The sequence below is a fragment of the Xenopus laevis genome, chromosome 3S, assembly GCF_017654675.1.
Source record: "Xenopus laevis strain J_2021 chromosome 3S, Xenopus_laevis_v10.1, whole genome shotgun sequence".
Lineage (NCBI taxonomy): Eukaryota > Metazoa > Chordata > Amphibia > Anura > Pipidae > Xenopus > Xenopus laevis.
Genome location: NC_054376.1, coordinates 103,338,109 through 103,354,992, shown reverse-complemented (window position 1 = coordinate 103,354,992; position 16,884 = coordinate 103,338,109). Strand labels below are relative to the sequence as shown.

The window sequence follows — 16,884 nt, the reverse complement described above, 5'->3', positions numbered from 1 at the left end:
TCTTAATTGTATCCAAGTTCTCCTGTCTTTGGGAAAAAATCTATACTATAGACTTCTCCATGAGCCATCCATATAACTTTATATATTTTGGCTCCTTAAAGGAGAACTATAGCTTAACTAAAGAAGTCGGCTAGAATTGTTGTACATTATGTTTTTTGTTCCAGCCCAACACAACCACAGCCCTTTAGCAGGGAAGATCTGTGTCTCCAAAGATGCCCCAGTAGCTCCCCATCTTCTTTTAAGTTCTGTGATGCTGTCATTTACCGAGCTTAGGGACCGACTCGATATTCTGTATATACAGAATAGAAATGTCACAATATAAGGCTGATTAGTACTTAATACAGTTAATTACTCAGCTCAGAAACCAGTGCAAATAGCATCAGAATTGAATAATCAGCCTTGTAGATCATCTTATATTACAGGCCAACATCATTTGTAAATTTGAGATGACCCCTAAGCTTCTCAACAGCTGCTCAGAGCTCACTGAGCATGCGAGTGCCTTCAGAATTTTTCTTTGGCCCAAATAGAAAATGTTGTTTTTGCAACTGATATTTTCCTGTGTTGGATTTTCATTGAAAGGTACAGTGAAATCATATGTAGAAGTGATTGTTTTAATCTATCAATTTAAAGAACCTTGCAGCTGAAGAATCAGAGCTGCGATTTCGCCAGTTAACAAAGGAGTACCAGGCACTGCAGAGGGCATATGCATTACTGCAAGAACACACGGGAAGCTTTACAGACGTTGAGAGAGAAGCCAAGGTAAATATCATGATATTCAGATTTAGCTCTATACTGTCCAGTACAACCCCAACTACAAGTTAAATATTCAACCATGTTGAATTTCCCATTCACATTTCTTTGAGACACAAACTCCATGGAGGAACTGAGGGAGGAATTATTTTCTGGGGTAATAACCCATTGCAGGGAAATGATTTCAAAATTCATCAATTTCTCTATTTAATTACTCAAAATAAAAATGGAAGATGCTTACCACTGCTGAAACCCAAATATTATACAGCTTCTTTTGGGTCACAAATGACAATATTTAGAATTTTTGAGCTATAATTCAGTTTATAGATAACTAGATCTGAGCTAAAAAGAACGTGGCTTGTTGGCTGATTGCTAACTAGCCACATTTTTACACACTGCAAAAAACTTCACATATCAGTTGGAAGGCAGCTAATAGAAATAAGAACTAATATCTAGGGATGCACCGAATCCACTATTTTGAATTCGACCGAACCCTGAATCCTTCACGAAAGATTTAGCCGAATACCGAACCAAATCCATTCCATATGCATAGGATGGGAAGGGGAAAACATTTTCTTCACTCCCCTCCCCGTCCCTAATTTGCATATGCAAATTAGGAATCGGTTCGCCCGAGCAGATGAATTCGGCGAGAGATACTTTTGCTTGTTGTCCACTTTCAACTACACTTCTCAATTACAAAACGATAGAAACTTTGTGCTCCTCAGAAGAGAACAATTTTGTTAAAATTTTAGGCCAAGCAACTTAAGTTACAGATTTGGACATATTCTTTATAACAAGTGTCACTTGCTGTATGGAACTGAAGAGGTAATAAATGGGTTCTATGTATTTCATAGGCACAGGAGCAGATGCAAACAGAAGTTCTGCGCTACAAAGCAAAAGTTGAAGACCTGGAAAAAACACTGGCACAGAAGGGACAGGTTGGTAAATTTCATCTGCTGAAATAGTTTATTCAACTGAGCTTTACAGCTGGGTCTTCTAAGTGGATACATTTATTAAGAAAAAGTTTTTGTACAGGGGTTCCCAAACTTTTTTTTAACCGTGAGCCACATTCAAATGTAAAAAGAGTTGGGGAGCAACACAAGCCTGGGGATGAAAAACAAGTGTTGTGCTTGGCTATTTGGTAGCCCCTGTGGGCCGGCAGCATACAGGAGGCTCTGTTTGGCTGTATACCTGGTTTTAATGCAATGAAAGGTTGCCTCTAAATCTGGAATTCAAAAATAAGTATCTGCTTTGAGTCCACTGGGAGCAACATCCAAGGGGTTAGTGAGTAACATGTTAATCATAAGCCACAAGTTGGGAATCACTACTTTTGTATGATATGGCCTAAAAAGGCTCAAACGCAACGTTTAATTAACTAATGATTAATGATGCATCTCCATGCAAGCTTCAGATCTTCAAGAAGTGAAAAAAAGCAGAAGCTGTAAAATAAATAGAACATATTATTATTCATTATTATTATTATTCATATGGGCTTGTCTTTGGAAAGTTCACATCTGGAGAATTTGACACATTCCTTCTTAAAAAACAGTTTTTTATTATTATTTTTTAGCTGTATTTTCATGTCATGGTTACCACAAACACTCTCCAAGCTTTAGCCTTGGCAATGCATGGATCTTCTTATAGATATCTACTTAAGAGTACCAGTTCCTACTATAAAACATGTTTTTCTTATATTTTCTTGTTTTCTTTAACCAAGGTTTCTTAGCCCTTGAAGGCATGCAACTTACCTTTACAGGAGAACTAAAGCCTAGAAATGAATATGGCTTTCAGTGTCATATTTTATATACTGAATTTATTGCACCAGCCTAAAGCTTCAGCTTCTCAACAGCAGAAATGATCCAGGACTTCAAACTTGTCACAGGGGGTCACCATCTTGGTGCTCAGTGGGCTCTGATCAGCTGTTGAGAAGCTAAGCTTAGGGGTCGTCACTAATTATCCAGCAGAAAATGAGGTTGGCCTGTAATATAAGCTGATGCTACAGGGCTGATTATTAAATTATGATGCTAATTGCACTGGTTTCTGTGCTGCCATGTAGTAATTATCTGTATTAATTACTAATCAGCCTTATATTGTGACATTTCTATTCTATGTGTACAGTATATTGTAAGTGGGTCCCTAAGCTCAGTAAGTGACAGCAGCACAGAGCATGTGCAGTTAATCAGCAGAAAAGAAGATGGGGAGCTACTGGGGCATCTTTGGAGACACAGATCTTTACTGCTAAAGCGTTGTGGTTGCCTTGGACTGGTACAGAAGCCTAAATTTTAATATACAACATTTCTAGCCTACTTTTTTTATTTAAGCTTTAACATGCATGTCAGCGATTCACATGGCAACACTGAAATAAGAAAAGCAGTATATATACAGTATATACTATATACAGATATGGTATATGACATATTACAGAACATAATTCTTTGGTCCAACAGGACTCACACTGGGTAGACGAGAAGCAGCTCTTCATTAAACGCAACCAGGAGCTTTTGGACAGGGTACGTTCACTCAACATAAAATATGTTTTTATCTTGAATGTATATTACAGACAGAGGTGAGCAGCATTCTCCTGTACATATATACTGTATACTGTGACTTTACCTGATATACCTATGCAGTTTTGCTACCACAGAGATCAGCAGAAGATTCTTTATGTAGACCACTGTAAAAAGCTGCAGCATCAGTTTGTTGGCAGTTACATGACATGACCAGACACGTTCTATTACATTGTATAGACTGATTTAATGAAGAAATTCCCTTTACCCAAAGGGGTAACATGTTTATGAAGATTCTCATTCATCCAGGTCATGGTATATCTGTAGGAATAAGTTAAATCAACTGGACTTGCTGTGTTTCTTGCTTGAAGACGTTTTCACCAGTCATCCAACTGGCTTTCTCAATTCTGATTTGGATGACTGGTGAAACGTCTGCAAGGAAAAAAATTTGCCCATGGGCAGTAACCTATGGCAACCAATCAAATTGCTGCATTCAATGTTCTACTGGCAGCTGGCTTCAAAAAGCTAATCCCTGATTGGTTGCTATAGGTAACTGCCCATGGGCAAATTTGCCCAGTGTAGATAAATGTGCCCCAGCAAGTCCAGTTGATTGGACTTATTTCTACAAATTTAGTTTTAACATCTTAAAAAGTTTACAAAAATCATGCAGAGTTCTCCCTTTTTTTTTTTAAGACACTGTAGTGCATGGAGTTGGGTAACTGGATGGTTCAATGGGCAAAGTACAAAAAAATAGGAATGGCAGTTTATTTATTAAGCCACAGACTTGTGCAGTGAATTCAACAAGCCTTTCCTTCATCAGGGGAGAGGCCATTGAAGTTATTAAAAAAGGCAGTGACTTAACTTACTTGATTGCATCCATTTTTTCTATATTATCTGCAATAATTCATTTTTAGATCGATAGACTGGAGTCAGAAAACAACCGGCTGCAGCAGGAACTGCAGGATTCAAGAGATCAAAATGAGTTACTGGAGTTTCGAAACCTCGAGCTAGAAGTAAGATTTCGTAATGAAATATTTATCATGATTGATTATTAAAACCTTTATGATTATTAATTATCATTATTTAGTGCTGTTGTGGTTGTGCAACTTTTGTCACAGTCATTGGGTAATTCATCACTATACATTAAAGGTACTTGCATCTAGAGCTACTCCTTGCACCTTGAAGGTGGCACTAGATCTATGGTTCCCACAGTGGGTGACCTCTATTTTTAGGATAAGGTAGAATCTGATTTTATGGGGGGAAGGGGGGGGGTCGTTAGGACTAGAGTCAGGCTACTGTGACCTGGCAGAAGACTTACTTATTCATGGACAGGGTCGTTTTTAGGCCTTCATGAGCCCTGGGCAAAGAGGCACTTGGTACGCCCCACCAATCAACCTCGCACAGCGCTGCAACATTTTTTTAAGGCCCCCAACTTTTGGGCACACCCATAAATACAACACCCATTTTACTACCAATACAACCCAAATAAAGCAGTTTAATTACTATACAAAATGAATAATGAGAATATTAACCTCAGATGTGCCAATTTAATCCCTAAGTAAAGTGGATAATGTGCATATTAACACCAGGCGTGACAGTATAACTACTACGGAAAATAAATAATCAGCATAATTACCTCAGAAGTGTTAGCACAATTGCTACAGAAAATAAATATTCAGTATATTAACCCCAGCTTTGCCAGTATATTCACTGTAATAATGAGGAATACACAATACATCAATCCCAGACAAGCCAGTAAGATCACTGAAAAAAGTGCAATAAGCACTCCATTAACTTTACACATGCCCATAAACTCACTACAAAAGTCCAATAAGCACTCCAGTAACTCCATAAATGCCAGTTATATCAGTGGATAGATTGAAAGCATAGCCTTAAGGTGCCCATACACTGAGAGATCCGCTCGTTTGGCAATGTCGCCAAATGAGCGGATCTCCCTCCAATATGCCCACCTTGAGGTGGGCAATATTGGGCTGATCCGATCGTGGGCCCTAGGGCCCAACGATCGGATACTAACGATGCCTAACGGGCGGTCGGATTGCGGGACCACATCAACGAATAGATGCGGCCGCGATCCTAAGGGATATTTTGTCCCATCCGATCGAGATCTGCCCGACTTTCGGCCAGATCTCGATCGGTGAAGCCCGTCGGGGGGCCCCATACACGGGCCAATAAGCTGCCGTCTATCGGCAGCTTTTATCGGCCCGTGTATGGCCACCTTACACTTGCACAAGCAGAAAAACAGTAGTGAAGTTTTCGTGGTGGCAATGACCTGCAATAAATTCAGTGGGCTCCCCAAAATCAGTGCCCCATTGACCCTATGGATAAAGGTTTATGGACCTCTAGCTTTTATGGTCAGTTAAATTGTTGGAATAAGTGTGTGACCATTTTCCTATAATGATATCACTAAACAAGCATTTCACTTCCAGCTCATTCATTTTGTTGCAGAAGTCTACTGCCGCCTGTATTATTTGCTGGACAACAGCTGTATATAAATATATATATATATATATATATATATATATATATATATATATATATATATATATATGGACTACTAGGGAGACAGTTTTGACAGAATGGATTGTGATCACTTTAAAATGCCAATATTTTCCAGTGGTTGCTTATTATTAACATTTGCAATATGGCTATCCATGCGTATGGCCTATATCCAAGTGTTCAGCCTGCAGGCTATTTGTTTAGATAACCTGAAAAATCGGCTTGTGTGGCCTACTTTAGAAGAAGGATTCGATGAAATGCTTCATGAGAGAAATACTGCATTCAGCTATAATTAGACTCCAGGAAACAGGACCTCTATGTGGAACTGCCATGTATAATATAAATATGTCGGAAATGGACTAGACCCGATTGACTTGTAGAAACCATTGACATTTCCATTTAGAGAAGGTTCTGATGTCAGCATCTGACTCATGCTGGCTGCTGCATTGGACTAGCATTACAGGAAATGTCCCACCATAACATAACTGTGACCTGGCCAGTTATTCAATTTTGATAGTGTAGCAAATAATTCCTCATTTTTCTTTTATAATATAAATATAAAATGTGAGTACTTTGTATTCAATAAGAATTATTTTGCCGTGAGGTAAATACACAATGTTCCCATATGGAACGACAGATGAAAGATTCATAACTATTTATCAAGCCATCAATATACTATATTTTAAATCCTGAGATCTAACTGTTGGTGTGGCAACAGCATTTGTATTTGTATCAGGATTTCTTATATCTTACCCATTTTAACCCATGTTCTGTTGTAGGGCAGTCCTTTATGCAGCAGTCACGACTTGAGCACATAATACATAGACATTTATTCACAGAATCTGAACAGACTTTGGGTGGATGGTACAGGTATGGGACCTGTTATCCAGAATGCTTGGGACCTGGGGTTTTCCAGATAATGGATCTTTCCATAATTTGGATCTTCATACCTTATGGGCAGGACTTGCCGACGCGATTGGAGCCGAAACGTTGCAGTGCGACTAAACGCATTCGACAAGTAGTTAGTTGTTACCTGCAATTTCTCCTTCACTTCCGTTTTCTTTAAAACATCCGACACGTCGCATGCGTTTAGTCGCATTGCGACGTGTCGGCTCCAGTTGCGTTGTCCTGCCCTAAATCTACTAGAAAATCATGTAACATTAAATACACTGAATAGGCTGGTTTTGCCTCCAATAAGGATTAATTATATCTTAATTTGGATCAAGTACAAGGGGCTGTTTTATTACTATACAGATAAAGGAAATCATTTTCAAAATTTTGGATTAATTTATTATAATGGAGTCTATGGGAGACGGCCTTTCTGTAATCCGAAACTTCCTGGACAATGATTTTCCGGATAACGGCTCCCGTACCTGCAGTTGCAGAAAGAATGTAGTACCTGACTCTGAAGCATCCAGATGCCCATTGGTGCATAGTCTGATGCTGTCCATAGATGCAAAGATTTGATCGTACGAATCTCCGTACCAAACAGATATGGGATCAATTATCTCAGAATTATTGGAAGGCCATTTCCCATAGACTCCATTTATTTAAATAATAAAAATTTCCCTTTTCTCTGTAATAATAAACAGTACCTTGTCCATGATCCAAACTAAGTTATAATTAATCCTTATTGGAAGCAGAACTAGCCTATTGGCTTTGTTTAATGTTTACATTATCTAGAGAGTCTCTAACCTATGGGTATTAACCTGTTTATATGCCTGTCTGCAGCAATGTTGTTATAAATTACATATATGAATATTACCCTGCATAGGGGCAAACTTATTAAAGCGTGAATCGGCTAACGCTAGCGCAAATTCGTCAGCGTGACGTCATTTCATTACTTCGCCAATTTACTAACGGGTGCTAGCGAAGTGGACCTACACTAGCTCTACTTCGCACCCTTACGCCAGGGAAGTTGCGCTATGGCGAAGGGATGTAACTACACTAATTCACTAACTTGTAGGGATGCACTGAATCCACTATTTTGGATTTGGCCGAACCCCCGAATCCTTCACGAAAGATTCGGCCGAATACCGAACCGAATCCGAATTTGCATATGCTAATTAGGGGTGGGAAGGGGAAAACATTTTTTAGTTCCTTGTTTTGTGACAAAAAGTCACGTGGTTTCCCTCCCCGTCCCTAATTTGCATATGCAATTTAGGATTCGGATTCCGTTCGGCCAGGAAGAAGGATTTGGCCGAATACGAATCCTGCTCAAAAAGGCAGAATCCTGCCAGAATCCCGAACCGGATCCTGGATTCGGTGCATCCCTACTAACTTGTGCATTTTACGGTACGTTACCTCTTGCGCCAGACTTTACTTTGCCAGGTCAGACCAGGCGAAGTTCAGTACAATAGATAAAAATAGTTGAAATTTTTTCTAAGTCCCAAAAAACGCTGGCGTCTTTTACTTTTTTAAGGGTGATAGTATGAAAAATAGCGTAAAATTTTTTGGGGGTACCCTCCTTTCTCCCCTACATTTCCTAACATATGGCAACTCAACGATACAGTGGGCACATGTGTAGGGCAATAGAACACCTTTATTTTATTTTCTTAAAGGTTTCCTGGGCTTGTGTAGTGTAATGTAGTTGCTGCAGCATATCTGTCCATTATATTTTAACTTCGCTCCGTATGCAAATTAGGCATCGCTAGCGTAACTTCACTTTGCCTGATGAAGTAACGGTAGCGCAACTTCGCTACCGTTGGCCTCCCTGAGCGCAACTTCGCATTTTAGTGAATTTGCGTAGTGCTGGCGAAAGTACGCCTGGTGAAGTGCGGCGAAGCTGTAGTTGGCGCAACTTTGGATCTTAGTGAATTTGCCCCATAGGGTTTCATTGGACATAAATAGAACAAAGGAGATTAGTTTGATTCAGTGTGAAAAAAGAAGAAAGCTGAGAAACATCCGTGAGTCGGAGTGGAAAGGGAACCTAGATGCCAATAAGGCTGCCATAGGGGAATCAGCTGTAAAATAGAAGTCAGATAAGAATATCATCTGGCTGGTACAAATAGCCAGTGTTAGACTGGGATGTCAGGGGTCCATCAGAAAATCTTATACAACGGGCCCACCTTCCAAACTATTATTCCTCCTCTCATTACTCAGCCTCTTTATTCTCCTATTCTTTTTTTATCTACTTACTATGTTCTTCAATTATTAAGCATTTTTGCCCCATAAAGAAATAGAGAATGACCATGAAATAGGCCAAATGTTTAGAAGCAAGAGGCCCGCTGACACCTGGGCCCACCGGGAGTTTTCCTGGTATCCTGGTGGGCCAGTCCAACACTGGAAACAGCTGACTGACATCTGAGTTTATCAGGAGGAGGGAATAACTCTGCCAAAAGGGCAATTGATGTGAGAATTAAAAGGAGGATCAAATAGTCCCGTTGGCATGAGAGGAAGGTTATGAGGATGCCGACTGGGTGTTATATGGGAAGCAGCTTTTGCTTCAGGTTTGAGACTTTGACGAGAAGTTCACAGAAGAAAGAATACAATTAAATACAATGTAGCTGATGGATATGACAGAAATTACATGGCAATTTATCTATTTAGTTATACAAGGAAGTACAATGTAAAACGTGTATTTTAGTATGTAGTTTGTTCATACTTGCTGCAGAATCATTGGCAGGTTTATCACACATGGCTTCATGCATTTTTGGTCTTCTGCCATAAAGACCTTATTTTCCCCAAGGAAATGCCACAACTGAAATGCCACAACGGACATTGCTCCTGTAAATCAGTTTTCAGATTCAGGAGGATATACAATATAAATACATTATATCACAGTCCAGTACATGCACACCTATTGCCCTTTCAGCCATGTGACTTTTAGTTATAGAAATGCCATTCTTCTAATCTATAAGGATGCAGTATGACTGATTGAAAGTACTGGAAGCTTAGCTTGAACACATCATTTATTTATTATAAACAACTCAGCAGAAATGTTGTATCCCATTGTTCCATTATTCCTGTACAGTAGACCTTTCTGCAGATCCTGTTCTGGGGTTTACTGAATAAAACCAGTTAGGGTCATAAATCTACCAGATTGTTGCATTGGATCGCAGCATTGTATGAATAAATAAGCAGGAATTAATGAACAATTCTTCCAAAATGCATCTGACCTGCTAAGTGTCTAGTTGGAACCAGGACTTTCTATGGCGAAGCTCACTATGGAGTGTAACAGATAAGAGCAATGCATTTAAGTCTTTCAACAGCCGACCCACAGTGAGCCCTGTATTCAATCATTTATCACTGTGCTGATTTATTTGTTTTCATAGATTATGGCATGTACCAAATATACATTAACAACAGGAATGATTTCTTCTACTATATTCTTGTATCCTCCTTCAAGGAAAGAGAAAGAAGATCCCCACCATTTAATCTCCAGATCCACCCATTCGCCGATGGAGTCAGTGCATTGCAGATCTATTGTATGAAAGAAGGAGTAAAGGTACGTGTCTGAACATGGAATGTTACACAGTACCTGGATAACAGACATTAAAGCTCAATGGTGTGTAGGGCTCAACCTTTGTATAGGTATAGGGGTGCATTTAAATGACATACCTGTATAAAATGTACACCCCAAATGTTTAGAACCCTAGAGAGTAGGAGGACAATGGATCCTACGTTCAGGATGGATGTTTCCCTGGGTAGTGATAGTGGGCGGGCTTCTATAAGGGTTACCAGATCACTTGAAAATTCAGGGGCACATAAATGATATATATATATATATATTATTTTGCACCAAGCGACAGACAAGATCAGGTAACCAACAGAGAGTAAATATATATGGTACCTGTGGCCTATAGGAAAGAGGGAAGAAGTAATTCCAGAGCCTAGGATGAGAGGCTTCAACGAAGAGTGGAGTTTCAGTAATATGGAACAAGAATACAGTGGTATTGGGGATATTGTAGAGAAGTCAGTACTGAGATATAAATTCATATCTGAACATTTGAAACGGAATACTTGAAAACGAAGTTACACTGTACTATTGATAGACTTTGTTCAATAAAAGTCTGAGATACTGGCAAATTTGCCCGTGGGCAGTAACATGGCAAATTGTTTAATTTTGTTCTACCTGCAGCTGGCTGAAGAAAGCCACTCACTGATTGGTTGCTATAGGTTACTGCCCATGGGCAAATTTGCCCAGTGTTGATAAATGAGCCCCACTGACATCAGAAAATAACCTTTTTTATTATCTATCACAACATTGTCTTTGAATACTATTTATAATTTTGCCATAAAAGTATTTGCCTGATGCTTTTACATTACCTTTCTTACCCGTATGTTCCTCTATGAGGGGGCTGCCATATTTGTGCTTTAGCAGAGTTTGCTGAAGGTCTTGTCACCCATAGCAACCAATCATCAGGTAGCATTTACTGGTTGCCTGCATAAAGCAACACAAAGGGGCACATTTACTTTGCTCGAGTGAAGGAATAGAATAAAAATACTTCGAATTTTTTTTGGCTACTTCGACCATCGAATTGGCTACTTCGACCTTCGACTACGACTTAGACTTCGAATCGAACGATTCGAAGTAAAAATCGTTCGAATATTCGACCATTCGATAGTCGAAGTACTGTCTCTTTAAAAAAAACTTCGACCCCCCTACTTCGCCACCTAAAACCTACCGAACCTCAATGTTAGCCTATGGGGAAGGTCCCCATAGGCTTTGCAAGCTTTTTTTGGGTGAAGAAAAATCATTCGATAGATGAATTAAAATCCTTCGATCGTTCGATCAAACTGATTGCGATAAATGTATTATTCGAAGTCGAAGGATTTACATTCGGCAGTCGAATATCGAGGGTTAATTATGTAAATCTGCCCCATAGTATGTCTCCTGTGGTGTATTGCAGCCTCCTCCATGTCATCTGTTATTCACATGAATGGAAACTGCCTGTTAATGCTTGTTACAAACAGTTTTTGGCCTCAAATGTGCATTTTCACATAATAAATATCCTCCATTTATACCAGTCACAGGGGGCACAGGTGAGGTATTGGTTGTCTCTCTACTGGTTTGTTTCAGCATTATGTCTGCCATAGCCTTCTATGGTCAAGCTTGTTTTCTCGTTCTATCCAAACTCTGTATTAGAGGCACATTTATCAAAGGTCGAATTTAGAGTTCACGTGAGTTTTTAAAAACTCCCATAAACTCCCATGAATTCAAAATTCAACCAATCGAAATGTATTTAAAAAAATACATTTTCAAAACTCGGGTGAATAGGATAAACCCGAAAACTCGAAATTAATTTGAATTGAATTTGATTCGAGTCTTACAAACACGATTTGAGTTTTTTTCTCAGAAAAAAACCCCTCGAATGTCAGGAAGGCTGCAAACTCCAAATTGATCCCAGGACATCTTCCATTGACTAAAACAGCAATTCAGCAGGTTTTAGGTGACGAATAGTCGAATTCGAGTTCTTAAAAGGCCAGTGTATGATAAATCTCAAAAATTTAAAGGGATACTGTCATGGGAAAACATGTTTTTTTCAAAACACATCAGTTAATAGTGCTGCTCCAGCAGAATTCTGCACTGAAATCCAATTCTCAAAAGAGCAATTTTGAAATCTGAAATCTGATGGGGCTAGACATATTGTCAGTTTTCCAGCTGCCCCTTTTTTTTGAAAAAAAACTGTTTTCCCATGACAGTATCCCTTTAATGAAAAACTCCCATAAACTCGCAATTCAACCAATTGAAATTTATGAAAAAAAACTGAACTTTCAAAACTCGAGTGAATAGGATCAACCCAAAAACTCGAATCGAATTCGAAACGAATTCAATTTGAGTTTTAAAAACTCGATTCGAGTTTTTTCTCCGAAAAAAACCTTGAATGTCAAGAAGGCTGCAAACTCCAAATTGATCCCAGGACATCTTCCATTGACTAAAACAGCAATTCGGCAGGTTTTAGGTTGGCGAATAGTCAAATTTGAATTCTTAAAGGGCCAGTGTATGATAAATCTGGAAAATTGAATTAGAAGTTTTAAAAAAACTCAATTCCCTAGTTGAATTTGACAGTTTTGGCCTGGAAAAATTTGAATTTTCACTTTGACCCATGATAAATCTGCCCCATAGTATTTTTATGCAAAAAAACTGTTCTAAACAACGTCATTTTCCAAATTCTATTAAGATAACTGGCTAAGAATACACTTCTATTTATACCAAATATTTTGTAAGAGATAGAACAGATTATGTACCCCCTACTGTTCTTAATAAGCATATTACAAGGCTCCTGATCTTCTGTGGCTACAAATCTCCTTATAGGCTTGCAGTATCATTTCTTTGAACGGTAAGGGATACTTTATTATCTGCGTAATCTATGGTATTCTGCTGGTTAATTCTTGCTTATTGAGTTTTTATATGGACCATTGCGTAAATATCACTGCTGCTTATGGGGATGGGGATAAGGGAACCCAGTATGAACAACTTATTTAATTTCTTTTCAGACCTTTGGTATTTGAAGAATTCATTTTCTTCTGCGTTCCTTATTAGCACATTTGGAGTAACAGGTCGATATACTGAGCTTCTAAAATATAATAATATAACAAATGTTACTTTTCCCATCATTCCAAATAGACTGGACCTGCCCAACAAAATAACTGGGAATGCTGGAGCGGGTAGCACAGATGTGTTAGTCACCATGACTGAGACAGGCACAGTGCACCAGGTCCCTGATAATGATAATATTGATTTACGTCTTGGTACCCCCTGGCCCCAGTTACTAGTTACACTAGTCACACCACTGCTACCCAATAGAACATGCAGTGTATGTGAGAATTTTGCATAGCTGTTCTGTGCAGCTGCTGCTGAGCACTTTGGATAAAGACTAGCAGTCTTATTATTATTATAATTTTTCCACCAAAAAAATTCCTAGGCATGAGCCATTGAGATCTTTACTCTTTTTTTTTAATTTAACAAGCAAGCCGACCTCTGGGTTTAATAAAGGACAAGAAAAAAAACCCATTGCCATGCTGTGGCTCCATCACTGCTTACTATTGATCCGTGAAAGGGATATTAGATGGAAGCTAATCAATATTTACCTAAGTTCTGCACAATAAAAATGCACAAAAAAAGCGCACTTACCTACCGTCTGATTCACTTCCTCCTCTGATGTCTGAGTGCTACTCTGTAATACAATCATCTCACATCCTTAACATCTCCCACAATTCCTCAGCTGTAACCATCTCCACCTCTGATCTAAAGAACTGCACAATTAAAAAACCCTACTTTATGGGTGTTATTTATTATGTCCGATTGTAAAAAACTCGAAAAATTCAAGTTTTTTTTAAATTTTACTATAAAATCCAAATGTGGAAAAAAAGCTAAAATTTTTCAGGATTTATTAAAGTCCGATGCTGCAAAAAGTCTGAATCCGAAAATCCGGCATCTCAGACCTGCCTTGGTTGTATATAAGTCAATGGGAGAGGTCTCTATCCTATTTGGAAGTTTCTGTGATCTGCACTGGAATTAGCCCGACTATTTAGGAATTTTTGGACATAAGTCTTAAAAATTCTGGCTTTTCAGGAAAAGTCATACGATTCAGGAAAAAAAAACCCATACAATTCGGGTTTTCACTCGATTTTATCAGGTTTGCCCCGATCAGATTAAATCATGCTTTTTTAATAACAAATAAGGTCACATTATGGATTCTTCTTTGGTCTGACTTTTTTAATTATAAAAAAATCGGATTTTGATAAATAACCCTCTATAAGTAGGGTTGCCACCTTTTAAAATAATCTTTACCGGCAGGTGGAGGGGCGGGGTTAAAAGGGCGGAGCTGTGACAATAAAGGGGGCGGGACCGTGATGCGCTATTGGCTGGCCGGGTCGTGACATCAAAGGGGGAGGAGCCAAACACACAAATTTGGGAAGAAGCCCAGGAAAAAAGGTAAGTTTGGAGCAGGCTGGGGGCAGGCCTCGGGCTTTTTTTAGGTGTATTACAAATTTACCGGCAGCTACATTGCCGGTAAATTTGTAATACCAGCCCCGGCCTTAGCTGGTGTTTTACTGGCTAGGCCTGTAAAATACCGGCCGGGTGGCAACACTACCTATAAATATGTGATAAGAATAAGCAAGAAAAGCCAAACACACTAGTATAAATAATGTCCACTTTGGTTATGTGTATGGGCTCCACACCAAGCTATTAAAGGTAAAGCTGAATCTGGCTGTGTTTCTGTGTTTCTAGGATATCAGCATTCCGGACCTCATCAAACAGCTGGACATACTGGGTGACAACGGGGTGAGCAGATCTGGATTTTGACATTTTTTTGGCCTATAATAAGTTTCGTTATTAAAATATTTCTGCTTATTACATAGAACTAAAGAAAAATTCCTTTGAAAACAGGCAGTTTAGCCTAAAGAAAAATTCCTTTGAAAACAGGCAGTTTAGCCTATCTATGCTTGTTGTTCCTAGCAGCAATGCAGTTGTTCAGCCTGCTTTGATGTATTGTGTGCAACTGTACAAGGTATAAACTACAAGGCAACGGAACCCTGAAATTAATAGAGAAGGTGCTACTTCACATATTCTCTTGGCATGTTGTGCCTACTCACAACTGACTTGCACCTAGTGAACGGCACACTAATATTTCTAACATGACAGGCATGTATGTGCCAGACATGACACCATTCTCACATAGACAATGACTATGACACCTACAACAATCCATGAATGCAGGTATTCATTTGCACCTGCAATAAATTGCCATACACGCTATTATGTGGGCGCATGCTACTGAGCTGGATTTATTGGGAAATTCTGCGTTGTGGGTAAAAAAATTAATTTGTGCACTCAGAGGTGATGTTGTGTTAGTAAACAAGGCCTAATGTGTGTAAGCAAAATATAAAAGAGCCATAATCAATTATATTCTTGGTCTGCTTTTCTTTTTTTCCTGCAGAATCTAAGAAATGAAGAACAAGTTGCCATTATACAAGCTAGCACAGTGCTGTCCCTGGCTGAAAAGGTAACACTTTGCTATTTATCAGGGCCGGGCCAAGCCAGCCAGGCATCCTCGCAAACCTGGCTGGCCACCTCGCCCCCCACATGCATGAATGACAGCGAGACCTCATTGACAGCGAGAGCTACTAGAAGAGCCAGCAGTGAGAGGACAAGGGTCAGGAATAGGGGTAAGTGGAAGAGGTACGTGCCTAGGGCCCCCCTACCTAGACACATACTTCTTCTGCCAACCCCTTCTTTCGCTGCTATCTATTGATCTAAAGACATGACACCTGCTCCAACTCACTTATGCGTCTAGGATAGACTGGACAGAAACTATCCATGCAGTACTCACGGCTGAGAACTTCAGTTCAGTTGAGGTTACTTCTCCTTTACTGTAAAATGCACTGTACTATACTGTATACAGTTTCCATACATGCAAGCATGAGACAAAAGGAAAGAATTGCAAAGGATATCCAGAAGCAGTGAATAGTAACAATAGACACGTGCCTAAATTATTCAACATATATCCTCTTTTCGTCGTGAGCTACAAGATATTATATAGGAGAGCCATAATTTAAGCTTAAAGAAGAATTAAACCCTAAAAATAAATATGGGTAAAAATGCCATATTTTATATACTTTACTTTACACCTACTTTATACACAAAGTTTCAGCCTGTCAATAGCAGCAATGATCCAGGACTTCAAACTTGTCACAGGGGGTCACCATCTTGGAAAATGTCTGTGACACTCACATGCTCAGTGGGCTCTGAGCAGCTGTTGAGAAGCTAAGCTTAGGGGTCGTCGTAAATAATCAAGCAGAAAATTAGGTTGGTCTGAAATATAAGCTGATGCTAGTTGCACTGGTTTCTGTGCTGCCATGTAGTAATTAGCTTTATTAATTACCAATCAGACGTACATTGTGGCAGTTATATGATATTTGCAGTATCTTGTGCATCGGTCCCTAAGTTTAGTAAGTGACAGCAGCACAGAGCATGTGCAGTGAATCAGCAGAAAAGAAGATGGGGAGCTACTAGGGCATCTTTGGAAACACAGATCTTTACTGCTGAAGGGTTGTGGTTGCCTTGGGCTGGTAAAGAAGCCCAAAACTTAATATACAACATTTCTAGCTACTTCTTTAGTTAGGCTTTAGTTGTCCTTTAAAAATAAAGCATTGTGGCCTT

General features: G+C 39.2%; 1 protein-coding gene across 2 annotated transcripts in view; it reads left to right on the top strand.

Moving 5' to 3' along the window:
- jakmip2.S (janus kinase and microtubule interacting protein 2 S homeolog) overlaps positions 1-16,884 on the top strand; it is a 76,269-nt gene that overhangs the window by 48,459 nt on the left and 10,926 nt on the right. For both annotated transcript variants that reach the window (XM_041588710.1, XM_018256129.2), the window contains exons 11-17: positions 631-759; positions 1,605-1,688; positions 3,198-3,260; positions 4,172-4,270; positions 10,123-10,221; positions 14,953-15,006; positions 15,662-15,727. In XM_041588710.1, coding sequence (XP_041444644.1) covers positions 631-759; positions 1,605-1,688; positions 3,198-3,260; positions 4,172-4,270; positions 10,123-10,221; positions 14,953-15,006; positions 15,662-15,727 — 594 coding nt within the window. The remainder of the gene's footprint in view (positions 1-630; positions 760-1,604; positions 1,689-3,197; positions 3,261-4,171; positions 4,271-10,122; positions 10,222-14,952; positions 15,007-15,661; positions 15,728-16,884) is intronic.